This window comes from Coturnix japonica, chromosome 1 (assembly GCF_001577835.2).
Source record: "Coturnix japonica isolate 7356 chromosome 1, Coturnix japonica 2.1, whole genome shotgun sequence".
In the NCBI taxonomy this organism is placed as follows: Eukaryota; Metazoa; Chordata; class Aves; order Galliformes; family Phasianidae; genus Coturnix; species Coturnix japonica.
Genome location: NC_029516.1, coordinates 101182215 through 101195031, shown reverse-complemented (window position 1 = coordinate 101195031; position 12817 = coordinate 101182215). Strand labels below are relative to the sequence as shown.

The window sequence follows — 12817 nt, the reverse complement described above, 5'->3', positions numbered from 1 at the left end:
CACTGCTTATGATACACCCAGCTTAGGAATCACCAGATGCTGTAGGAATCTCTACAGGAAAGACCCGCAGACGTTAAGGCCATGTGATATAAACGAAACACACATATCTCAATTACAGCCAACACGCGACTTAAGCTCTGTTTCAAACAAAACTCTCACCTTACTTCAGCTCTGTCCAAGTGTTCGTAGGGCTCAGGAAAGCCTCCATCGCCCTTTCTTTTAAGGAAACCTTGGACACAACTCAACCGATGATTATGATATGGAAAACCACAAAGCTGCTGCTGTCATCTGGGTTTGCTTTTTGGATAACCGGATCGTTGTGTGTTCCCATTCGGCACTGGCTGACATCACCACTCCAAGCCTGGCTGCCGGTACTGAATTATTTTCTCCATATTTTTTGTTTTCTCTCTCCCCGCACGCAGATTTATGGGAAGCAACATACAGGTAACGCAGGATGTGGAGTCACTGCAGATTTTTCTTTAGTGAAACAAATGCACAAACAAATCTCCTGTGGCAATGAAAACCTCAGGTCGGAAAGATGGTCTTGTATCCACAAGTCACTGCTTCACCTTGTTTTCTCTTCATCTTGACCTCGCCCCACAATTCAAGTGCCTGAAGTTCAGTGGAGCCTTTTTTTCCCCCCAGTAACACTCCTGTGCCAGTGTGGGCAAAGAAGAGCAGACTTTTCCCTGTGCCAGAAAGCTGCCTTTTGGCATGGGAATGCTCAGACCTCCAGTGCAGACTAGTAGGCAGTAGAATACCCGCTCTTTTTTCCGACATCATTCTACCACCTCTCCATTTTATATCATTAGTTTAGTTGAGAGACAGAAATACTAAATCTCTCCGACTGAGTAACTGCTACAGTTTAATACTGCAGAAAAGCTGTGTAACCCGAGGATAAATACAAGTTAGAATACTGACTGACAGAGCACCAACACTCAATACCTATTTCAAGGCTGAGATCTGAAGCCAACACTAATAAAAAGAGGAATTTCCATGTAAGAGCTTTGACACAGACACATTCAAGACTAGAGAATGAAACCTTGTGATGCATGAAGGGGTAACAGCAGCCTCAAAGCCAACAAGGTAGGCTAGAAGATACCCACAAAAAGATTAGAATCATAGAATCGCTCAGGTTGGAAAAGACCTTAAAGATCATCGAGTCCAACCACAACCTGACCATACAACCCTAACTAACAGCCCTCTGCCAAATCACTCCTAAAATTAGTTTAATGCACCCATCAGCTAAGCGGGGAGCAGACAGCCATGCAAGTGCAGTGAGGCAGGGCTACAGATTGCTATAGTCTCAAGACAGGAAACCAAGCTGAACTCAGTAAAAACCGGAGAATACAAATCCATGTAGACAAATGATTAAATGACAGAGTAATTCTTAAAGACAGAAGTTATCCTTCATTATGAGAGCTTTCTATCTTCGCTGACAAACTTATCCAAATCCAATTCAAAGAATTAAATGTGAGCTAGCTTCTGTGTTTATTTATTTATTCATTTACTTTTGTCACCTTCAGCTTTTTTGGATCATCCTCTCCAATTTCTTACCTGCTTTTACAATAAGATCACAGAATGATTTAGGTTGGAAAGAACCTCAGGGATCACGAAGCTCCAACCCTCTTGCCACATGCAGGGCCACCAACATCCCCCATTTAATACTATACCAGGCTGCCCAAGGCCCCATCCAACCTGGCCTTGAACACCTCCAGGGATGGGGCATCCACAACCTCTCAGGGCATCTCTTCCAGCAATGCACCGCTGTCATAGTGAAGAGTTTAGGATAAATCACTTCTCCTGTTTCTGAGGTGTTTAAATGTTCCATGACAGATGAAAAAGGTGTTTCCTTAAGCTCAGAATCAATCAAAGCCACACAACTAAGATTTTTTTCTAAGTTAGCAGCACACGGGGGGAACAGGGTAATAGATAGCCAAGTAAGTGTGAATACAAGAGATCTGGCCAGTGACTACAGCAGAGAGGAATAACGTTTAAGATGATACAACATTCAGATTAAGATATCTTTTTTTTTTTTTAATCCAGTTTATTAAATATTGCTTTTTGGGGACATGTTTACAACAAGCCCAAATAAATTGTTTAAGGATTCAAAGCAGTCATATTAAAATACAGCTTCAATATAAAGTTTGTCACAGTTTTACAGTATTCAAAAATGACAGACCTGCCTTAAAAAAAGACTATTACACCAAAACATAAGAAAAAAAACAAAAAACAAACAAGTTTGGCATCTTCATACTCTGTATAGTATAAAACAGAATAGTAAATCTATTACCAGCAAGCTGATACTTCAATCTATTACCTAGTCTGAAGTGTCTCCCATCAAAACACACTATACAACAGCACTATACAAAAGTCGCGGTGATACTCATTTGTTGAAAGTGCATCCCTGAAAGTTTGCCAGTTTATTATCCTTAGCTCTTAAAAAAAAAAAAAAAAAAAGTAAAATTAAATGTCCTCTTTTAATTGAAGGCTTAATTTCAGAGAGATTTTTTTATTTTTATTTTTTTATTTTTTATGGTTTTTTTTTTTTGCTGTTTTGTCTCATTTTCAGCCTTCTTTTAAAAGTGTCTATGGACGCCCACCAGGGGGCAGCGTAAGATTAAGCATCAAATCCCGAACGGCTGCAAATATTGTGCATTCACCTGGAACAGGGAAAAGAGACATGTTAGCATCACACGCAACGGCAGAGCAACAGGCAGGGCTTAACTTTAACGGGCAGGTGAGGAAGCGCGCTACTCGCGCTCCCTCTGAGCTGGGCCAACGCTCTGCCTGCTGGCATGCTTCAAGCGTGGCCATTACTGCCCTCATAGCCCAGCACGAGGAGCATCCTGCTAAGAGAATACAATTAATAGCCGCTACTGTACCCTGTCACAGTTTTTTCCTGCATATTTGGAGAAACATCCATTAAAAGAGCCTGAATTTTGCTGCTGAAGAAGCAGCAGCGTGAGCAAGGAGATAAGAGCGGAGGATGCATTAATCCTAACTGCCAAACTAGAGATTCTCAAGATTGTTTAGAGCGAATCATTACCATAGCAAAGACACAAACTGGGGCTAAGTACCATCCACTGCATAACTGTCAACCAGACTTCAGCAAACTTAGCGGTGAAGTATTTTAAGAAACACCACACAAGTCCCTGGAGCTCTTCTGTAGGGAACACCACCTGCAGCTGTAGGGACTTTCCTACCAGATATAAACCTGCTAGAGAACACAGGTTGGAGGCTCACAGCTCAAGCTTAACTCTCTTACTCCAGGACATTGGTTCCGTCTCAGTTCACATGTAACTATAGCCCAAAAATAAAATGGCTTTTTTCTTTCCCCAGGGAGGTATTGGCAAAGTGATGTCAGAAGGACAGCGCACTGGCGATGAGTCAGTGTTCTACTGTTAAACACAGCACCACGTGCTTGCCCACAGGTCTGAAAATAAAACTCTCCCAAAAGAACTTACTTTTCAGTTACTGCCATTTTATTAGGAGGAAAATTATGCTGAATACAAAACACTTTCTCACAAAGAGAGAAAGGTAAAAAAAAAAAAAATACAGCCAAAATGAGGCAACACTGATTAAGGGTTACAATGACAGTGTCAATAATATCATCCATGCTCAGTGGGAAGCCCCAATCCTTTCTGACTGTGAAAAATTCACTTAGCCACGCAAACTGCAAGCAGGGCAGCAGAAGGCCTAACACAGGTAGGAAATCCTGAGTACAGCCCAGTAGCATCCTAACAGGAAGGATATGCACTTGGGATCCTCTCAACTGTCTGCTATAATCTGTTGGCTCTCTCACCTCATTCAGTGATAAAGAACAGAAGGTATCTTCTTGTCTTTTGTCAGACACAGTAATATGAGTTTTGAAAGTAAAAACATATGAAACTGCAATTGAAGTGTCCTCAGGAAATACCCTACTTAGGGTGGGAGAGGTCAATAGAGACTCATCCTTTCTTTCAGAAATTAGTGGAAAGCCTATGAGAACTGTCCTCTCCTTAGCTTGCTACAGCCTTTTTTTTTTGGCCTGGATAAGGTCCTGCTTGGGGCCACAAGCTCTTTCTATCTGCATTTTTCCCTGTCTCTACTCTGCTGCCTGTACTGCACGCCCAATTTACTTCCAGACTGGCATGACAAACAAAAACTGTCTCTCCTCGTCTACTTAACAATTACCAGGAGACACCTCACCTGGGATACTCAAGAGCTGCTTTGACTCCCTAAGCTGTAGGACTCTGTGGAAGGTTTACCTTAAACACAATTGACTGCAATAATAAACAGCAAAACAAGCATCTGCTCCTCCCCCCCCTAGGGTAACTCAGTGGGGAAGCACCTTGCAAAAGGAACACCTGCTGTTTAGACAAAGTTTTGAAATAAAATTGCTATTTAACCAACGGTTCTATCCTATCCTATACAGAACTCTTACAGGCAAGCTTGAAGCTACTCTCCCTATTTACCTACGCTATTACTACATGTCAAACAAGAAACGTGTGTTAATTTAAATTTCATCACAGTTCTCCAAAATGTATGCATATCCACACCAATTTAAGATAAACATTACTCGTGTTCTAGCAATCAAAACAAACCATCAGGCATAGTTAAAATTACCACATGATGAGATGAATAATTACACAGAGTAGAAGTAGAATTCAACCTCTGGATTCACAACTTCAAACTACTCAGTGGGTTATTACTGAAAAAAAATGCTTTGTTCTTCAGTGTGTGACTACAGCAGAACTGAAAGGTATTGGTTCTTAAGAGCCATTTGAGCATTAGCTTTTCAAACCATGTTTACAGACAACACACTGGCCAAAGAACCTGCCACTGCTGCTCAGCGTTGTCAGATATGTAAAAAAAGAAACCAAAAGGTATAACGAGGGAAAGCAAAGTACAGCGTTGCTCCCAGTGCGCTACCTACCTACTGGCCAATGAACATTCAGAGCAAGCTATTTAGCTCAAACACTTCACAGTACGTCTGGCAGGCAGAACTGTGTACACCTCTGCTAGAGATGTATACAGTCACACCAATTACTTCTTAACCATTCACAGCACATGGACAAGTTATGATAACTATTTTAACATTCCCTTATATTCTACCATTAAACTTAATAACTTTATAGTTAAGCATGAAAACTGACACTCGACCATAGAATATTTATTGTGACTCGTTCTGGGCACATTTGTTAAGAACTCCTACTGTGCAGGAAGATTTGGGCCAACAAGAGGTGCATTCTATTACTTTGGAGTAATACTTTGACAGTGATATTCAGCCTGAATCACCAGTGTAACCTTCTGGCATAGAAGTCTGCTGCACTGCCAGCACTTGCTAATAAGTTACGTATTGCCTGTCATATCAGGAGTTTGTGATCACTAAAGAAGTATGACAGGAACCAAGAAGAATTCAGACTTAAGAGAGATTTAGTTTTACACTGGAGATTTGTCACAGATGTCTGGGTGGAGAGAATATATCTACTGGACATGTACAGTACCTGGTCGTGGTGAATTCAGTTCAGCAAACCTCTTTAGAATATTGCTAACCATCATTGGAGCAGCAACAGAAGAATTCTGTTGCCTGGGAATGTCAGCCTGTTGAGTTGTACCCGAAGCCATATCATAAATAATTGGGACGATAATACTAACAGCTTCCTGTGAGACTGTTGTTTTCTGTGTTAGCTGGAGCTGTGGGGGAAAAAAACAAAACCAAAGCGCGTTAAATTAACAACATACTTCATCACAACTTCTCATTTTGATAAACAATCTAGACCTACAGGTAGCACACACCTGCATGAGAACTTCTCTGTTACAGAAGTGTCTGAAAACTGAGAGGGTGGAATGGGGCACTCTCTCATTCTCAGAATCACCCTACACTGAGCATTGCTTCAGAGATGACACCTACATATTTGTTCTAATAATCTCATTCATGCTCTCCCCAGAATTGTAAGTCATTCCCCAGAACCTCTACTATGTGTCACTCCATCTAGGCACTAAGTGTCTCAAAGAGCAAAACAATCAAAGTTGAGCACACAAAGCTACCTGCAGCTCAGAGGAAACTGAGCTTCAGGATATACTGTCAGCATTTCCTCAAGAGCACAAAAACACCAGGCGGTGTTGTGCTTTCACAGGAGCGAGGCATTACTAAAGAGATACATGCAAATCTATGCTCCCAGACAGCACAACGTTTTTAGCTGCCATGATCATCAGACACAGCATATGTCTTGTCCCCAGCCAGTGGTGATTTCAAAGATACGCGGTCCACAAAATTTTACAACAGCCCTACTTACAAAAAACAACATTTTGGATTTCAGCACAACAGCAGGTGTTCCTGGAGGTGCAATTGGCGGTGCACTGGGAGGAATTGTTAAACAAAACTGCACGTTCCATTTCAGCTGGCTTGCCTGATCAGGGAACTGTTTAGAAAGAGCATCACAGGAGAAAAAAAACAGCAAAGTCTCACATTAGTGACACATATATCCATAAACCAGGAAAGAGTTAGAAAGTAGACCATTCCTCTAACTAACAGATGTTTCCAAGTTCAAGTCAAAATAACTCTGGGAGAACTGAGAACATAGCAGACAACAAGAACAGAGTGATAAAGATTCCAGCCAGGCTACAAATGCATCCAGTGTGCAGTAACACACCTGCAGTTTCTTGAAATCATCAGTTTATGGGAGAAGTTTTGGATGTTTCCAGAAGAGCTAATAGTAAAACACGACCATCTTTATTAACACTAAGTCATATATGCATCAATCTGTGTCTTCGTAGATAAAGCTTTTTTTCTTCCAAATTATAGTAATCAAAGTTGATTGAACTAAACAGGCTAACTTACCAGCTCAAGTTTCATGATGTGAACACAGTCCCTGAGGATATGCGTTGGAGCCCCTAATAATTTTGTGAAGGCTATTAGGGTGTTTGCTTTAAAAGGTGGTCCTGCAACCTAAAGAAAGACACCACTTAGAACTGCCTATTTAGATAATATCTGTATCATTTAACATGGTAACCAGCATGCACAGCTGTTAAATTCCTGTATTTTGCAGCCCTTACGTAACCCAATGAAACTCAGCAGAACCAATGCTGAGAGACTGAAAGCAATACACAAAAATGTAAGCATCAGTGATCTGAGTACTTACTCTTGTTTCAAAGAACTTCTCCAAAACTTGTAACTCCTCCGATTTCCATTGTCCTGTATTTTCAGGCGTTACTTTGAGTTGCAAGGTCTGATTGGTTTTGGGATTGAGCGCAACCCTGCACTTCAATGCCTCCGTCTTAAACATAATTACACCTGGTTCATTGGAGTTTATTAACTGTAGCTGTACAAAAAGAAGCAACACATTCAATGACTTGTTCATGAAATAGCATGAAAACACACATTCACTCCAGAGACTTTAGATGTTAACTTATGCAGTTTCCAGGAAGAAATGTGATGCTTATATACAGGTTAACCTGCCTTGAGAATGAACCCTCTGCAGGGTTTGGCTTTTTCTTCATCACTTAAAGAACACCAATGAAGCAAAGAAGTAACATCATTTGTCTTGAACCCTAAAGCAACGTTCATGACAGTGTTTTGGTCAGTGTCGATTGGTAACTACTTTCTCAGACATTCCTGCCAAGGAGAGACATCCACAGTACACACCTCTCTGTCTGCTCTAGTTAACTCACAGTTGACATACTAAACTCAGAGAAACCAAAGCATCAGAAAATCATAGTCCTGTTATTGTGTCTGTTATTGTATTTCACTTGACCAAAGAGGTTTTCCAGTTCTTGCTTGCAAATACTTGTGATATCTGAAGTGCTTCAGCTTGTATCTAATTGGAGACGTGGAGTACAGAGGCACTAAAATGAACACCTCCAAAGTGATATTTGCATATCAATATTAACACATCCTAAACCGTACCGTTTCCTGTTGTATGATCCTCTGAAGATGTCTCCTCATAATAACTGATCCAAGGAATCGCTCAAGAGGGGAGCAAAGATAGCTGCCAGCTAGTCCTGGCACAAGCCCAGGGGTAGGAGAGGGCAACAGCAGGACATTCAAGGCACTGTGGGTGAGGATTGTAGGTATGGATGCAGCCCAAGAACGCTGAGGTAGTTTACGAGGTGGAGGCATGCTTGTTGGCATTACTTGGGAACCTATTAGTAAGAAAAAAGTAGTTGCAGTATAGAAGAATTTAAGTTGAAACCCAAGATGTGTGTTCACTTTATTTGCTAACACTACTCAAACAATGATCAGCCTGGGCCAAAGCTTAAATCTTTCTTATTTGAGAATCTAGCTGCCTAACAACAGGAAACAGAGCAAAGTCAAAGCATCACAGCTTCGACCTTTGACTGGTGCAAAGTCTCAGTAACATTCATTCATATTCCCTTTTCCTCTTTCTTCAGTGTGCTAGCAGATATCACTTTTGTACTGAATGAGATCCAAAGACAGCTAGACCAAACTTGCAAGAGCAGCATTACAGCTCTATAATATAAGATGATATTATTTTGGTAGACAAATATGCCCATCACTGTTTTCATTCCAATGACTTTTTGGGTCATGAAGCTCAATAGTTTAAGACTAACTTTTGTATTTTAAAAGGCATCAGTCCTGCTGACATTAATGATTCAACTCATTTTCTAGTTTGCTAGAGAAAACTTGAAGTGGTCCAGAATAAAGGCTTCATGTCTTTACCTATTTTACTACAGGAAGAAAGTACCGATAGGTTGAGACACAAACAAACTAGAAATGTTTCACAATAATGCAACCTACTTGTTCCAGCTCGTGGGGAATGAGAGGCATCTGGGATAGGTGAATGAAGGGAAGGGTTGGCTGGTGACATTCCAGGCATCCGTGCTGCTGGTGATGGACCAGAAACCTGGGGAGATCCTGGCCAGTTCCCTGCACGCTGACTGGGTGACATCATGGTGTACGGTGAGCTTGGATCTATGGTACCTGCAGAAATTACAAGCCCATCATCAACTTAAAAAAAAAATCCAAGGTTTACTAATCTAAAAAATACTTGCAAAATCTATACAATATTAAGATGCCTCCAGTCTTTCAGAATTTATTTTACGTCTGGACTAAACGGGCAGATGAAAAAAACAAGGTAGAAATTTAAGGGTTTCCTGCTTGCATTTTTCAAAATAAAACTCTATCTTGGAATTACCTCTGCAGAAGTACCTTTGGTGTGATATCCTATTACACAGGCTGATCAGAGCAAGCTTCTGAAACTGTCTACTGTACATCTATTTCACTTAGTTCATCTCCAGTTTTACTGGGGTGCTCAAATAACCACCTGAGCCTTCACTGATTGTAATCTGTGCCAGGCAGCGACTTTTGACTGCTGTTAACAGTTACATGCATGTACAAAAACAGCTATTTAAGTCAATTACAAAATTCTGTTTTTTCCCCCTCAATTAAGTATGCCCAGGAAGAATCAATTTCAAGCAGAAAATTGTTCTCCCTGTCCTTGCATATAGATGTGCCAGTAATGAACTCACCGTGTGGGCTGGCAAAGTTTGCTGTTTGACCCATTGTAATTCCAAGGGAGGAAGGTGAAGGAGTTGGACCAAAAGATGCTGGTGATGGCGCTCTTAAAGCTCCACTAGGTGAGCTTGCAGCATGCAAGGTTCCTAATCAAAGATATCACATAATAACAAACATATTTCCCATGTTTCTTTCATATTTTTTTCTACCAAATGCTACAGCTCCCTCATTTTAGGGAGCCAGCAAACAAAATTCACAAGGATTTTTTTCTTGCACTAAAAGGCTGCATCTTGTGTATGCATGAAGATTATATTTTCCAGAGGAATTCAGCACACACACAAAGCTTTCCAAGATACCTGACATGAAGAATGGCATTTTCCCCTCAGATTTAAATACTTTCAACTATTGCACTGTAGCAGCTGGAAACAGAAAGCTAATAAGCTCTGGTAATCATAGAATCATAGAATTACCCAGGTTGGAAAAGACCTTGAAGATCATCAAGTCCAACCGTGGCCGAACCATAGTACCCTAACTCTGAAAACCTTCTGCTGAATCATATCCCTCAGTACCACATCCAAATGGCTCTTAAACACATCCAGGGATGACGATTCAACCACCTCCATGGGGAGCCTATTCCAGTACTTAACTACCCTTAATGTAAATAAGTGCTTCCTAATATCCAACCTAAACTTTCCCTGGCGCAACTTGAGGCCATTTCCCCTTGTCCTGTCACTTGTCACCAGTGAGAAGAGACTTGCCCCACTCTCACAGTAAGTACCTTTCAAGTACAGGAAGAGGGCGATAAGGTCTCCCCTCAGCCTCCTTTTCCCCAGACTAAAATTAAATTAAAATTAATTAAAAAGCTTTTCTGAAGGAGGTATTTAAAATACCACTGAGAAAGCCATAACCTTGAAGAATAAAACGGTCTCAAACATATAGCTCAAGATGACACGCTTCTGCCATTTTTTATGCTTCAAAATACACTCTTCAAAACACGAATGGCAGGACTTTGCTTTGTTGTTTTTCCAAGTTATAGAGTATATCATCTTGACTAACTTGGAGCTAAGCACAGCTAGAATACCAGGAAACTATGCATGCACAAAAAGCAGCCTATGTATTCAGTATGATTAGCACACAAGTTCTCAGCCGTCTCACCTGGTGACTGTGTGTGCATCATAGATGGAGAAGGTGTCACTGTGTTATGATAGGAGGTGGGTGGCGAAGTAAGAGGATATGCTCCCGATGCTCCTGCCTGCTTTGCAAATGGCTGAAGGTGTTAACACAAGACAACAAAAGTCTTTAATCATTTTGAACAAAAACTGGAGTACGTGCAAGAGAATACTAGTCAGAGTTTGATCCTTCTCTACGACTTATTCAATTCACTCTACCACCTTGTTCACAACATGCTTTTTTTTTAATTATCATTTTATAGTGCATCTCATCCTTCCTTATCCACCACTCTGTACAGAGAAGCCTCCTGACTCTTCCTCCCGCCCTTCCCTGCCCCATATCTTCCATCTTCAACAGCCATTTTCCAACCCTCCATCAAAGCTTTGCTTCTAAAGTGGAAAATCTCACACTCCAAAATTGCTGGTCATCTTCTACGGGCTGTTTACACTGGAATAAAAAATGACAAAATAATGTTTTGCTCCAAGGGAAATTCCATCGTGTAACGCTTTTATAGTCTCCCATTTGATTTTGCACTGCCATTCATTTCAGAAGGTAAGATCTTAAAAACCTGCATTTGTGGAAGACAACAAACACTTCCAACTTTCATCTGTAGGCTACCTGCTGTGGTTGCTGTGGCGGTTGCTGAGGCTGAAGCTGAGATATCAAAGAATCCATCATGTCACCTCCGATAGGAGAAGGGGGGTTATCGTCCTCATTTACAGATCGTCTCCGTGCATCCTGGTTGCTGTCAACAAACATGTTCAGGAATGTCTGAGGATAAAACAGTTTTGTTTGTTAGTAAACTGTTGTTTCCATTTGCACTGTATTACATGAAGACCCCAGTGTTTGTTGAGGTCATTAGCAGCAGCAGAAGTAACCACTGCTAAGCATTCATTACACATAGTAGACAAAATTTACAATACATAGGAATTCACGAACATAATTTTTCAGTGGATCTTTAAGCTCAACTCACAGCCATCCTCCTTTCTTTCAAAAAGGCGTCTTTCATCACCAAACAGTAAGCCTTTCTCATTAATAGGAAATATCTCTAGTTACCTGAAATATCAACTTAAAAACAACTTAGAAACAGTCACCTTTAATCCAGGCGCAGGGTAAAAACCTTCAACTATTTTGCTGTTGTCAAAAAGACTGTATGCTCCATCACGTATCGCTACAACACCACGGCTCCGGCAGTAGATGTCAATGCAGTACATGTTCCTAAAAGCCAGCCTGATATGCGTAGGCGACTGTGGCAAAATGGAGAAACACTGATAGGCAGTGTTAGTGCGTTGAGTCAGACCCAGCATGGGCACAGTTGGAAGTTTGTTGATTGCATTTAATGGAGCCTGAGTGTCAAACAAAACCTGAAAAAGAACAGATACTGAGAGACCAGAAACCTTACTGTTGAGTAAAAGTCTGCAAAATCTGGGCTGGGTGGGGGCAGAGATAATAGGGGCAAGAAAGGTACCATCTTTCCCAAGTCACCTTCTGCCAAGGAGATTTATAATCAATACACACATACAATTTTGAAGATAACAGTTTAATCAGCAATCACCTCTTAATTACCTTGGACTTTTCTTGAGGGAAGTGTTTAAAACATTACCTGTAACAGCAGCACCACGTTTGGTGTTTTATTAAACATCTCCTGGAGCTGGTGTAGAATCGTGTTGTGACAGTTACTGCAACCTGAGTTTGGGCCAACAGTTCCCAGTGAAATGTGGAACTTCTGGAGTATGGAGTTCCACTGAATGCTGATCTGCAACACCAAGAACAAAATGACCTTGGAAACTAGAACCAGGAGGCTATTACAAGAAAGCTGGTCTGCTCTCATTTTTATCCTTCTTCACAAAACCTCAGATTCCTAATTCAGCACTGAGGTTCTGAAAAGACTTCCGCTGGCTTTTGTATAACTTTAGTTAGCTGGATTGTTGGCAACCAGCAAACTGGACAGTTACTTCAGCAAGTCAAGCAACTTGAACAAAGTGCCTTTTCTGACAGGATTGAGACTGAAAAAATTAAACATGAGCAACTCACACCACAAAGAACTGATCAAGAGCTGCTGGAGGTGGACTGATTATTGCCACCACGGCACAAAAAAAGAACTGGACAAGCTAATAAGTAAGGAAGTGACGCATAAAATCCACAGTGCTACTCCCTCTGCTTACTAAGACTAACAGTCACAATAAA

General features: G+C 41.0%; 1 protein-coding gene across 1 annotated transcript in view; it reads right to left on the bottom strand.

The window, feature by feature from the left end:
* Nucleotides 1–2439: 2439 nt before the first annotated feature.
* MED14 (mediator complex subunit 14) overlaps nt 2440–12817 on the bottom strand; it is a 32979-nt gene continuing 22601 nt past the window's right edge. The window contains exons 20-31 of the mRNA XM_015884784.2: nt 12234–12386; nt 11725–11994; nt 11249–11401; nt 10616–10727; nt 9475–9606; nt 8744–8926; nt 7892–8127; nt 7128–7307; nt 6827–6934; nt 6282–6407; nt 5490–5679; nt 2440–2663 (exon numbers count right to left, since the gene is read on the bottom strand). Of these exons, the coding sequence (XP_015740270.1) occupies nt 2590–2663; nt 5490–5679; nt 6282–6407; nt 6827–6934; nt 7128–7307; nt 7892–8127; nt 8744–8926; nt 9475–9606; nt 10616–10727; nt 11249–11401; nt 11725–11994; nt 12234–12386 (1917 nt within the window). The 3' untranslated portion in view covers nt 2440–2589. The remainder of the gene's footprint in view (nt 2664–5489; nt 5680–6281; nt 6408–6826; nt 6935–7127; nt 7308–7891; nt 8128–8743; nt 8927–9474; nt 9607–10615; nt 10728–11248; nt 11402–11724; nt 11995–12233; nt 12387–12817) is intronic.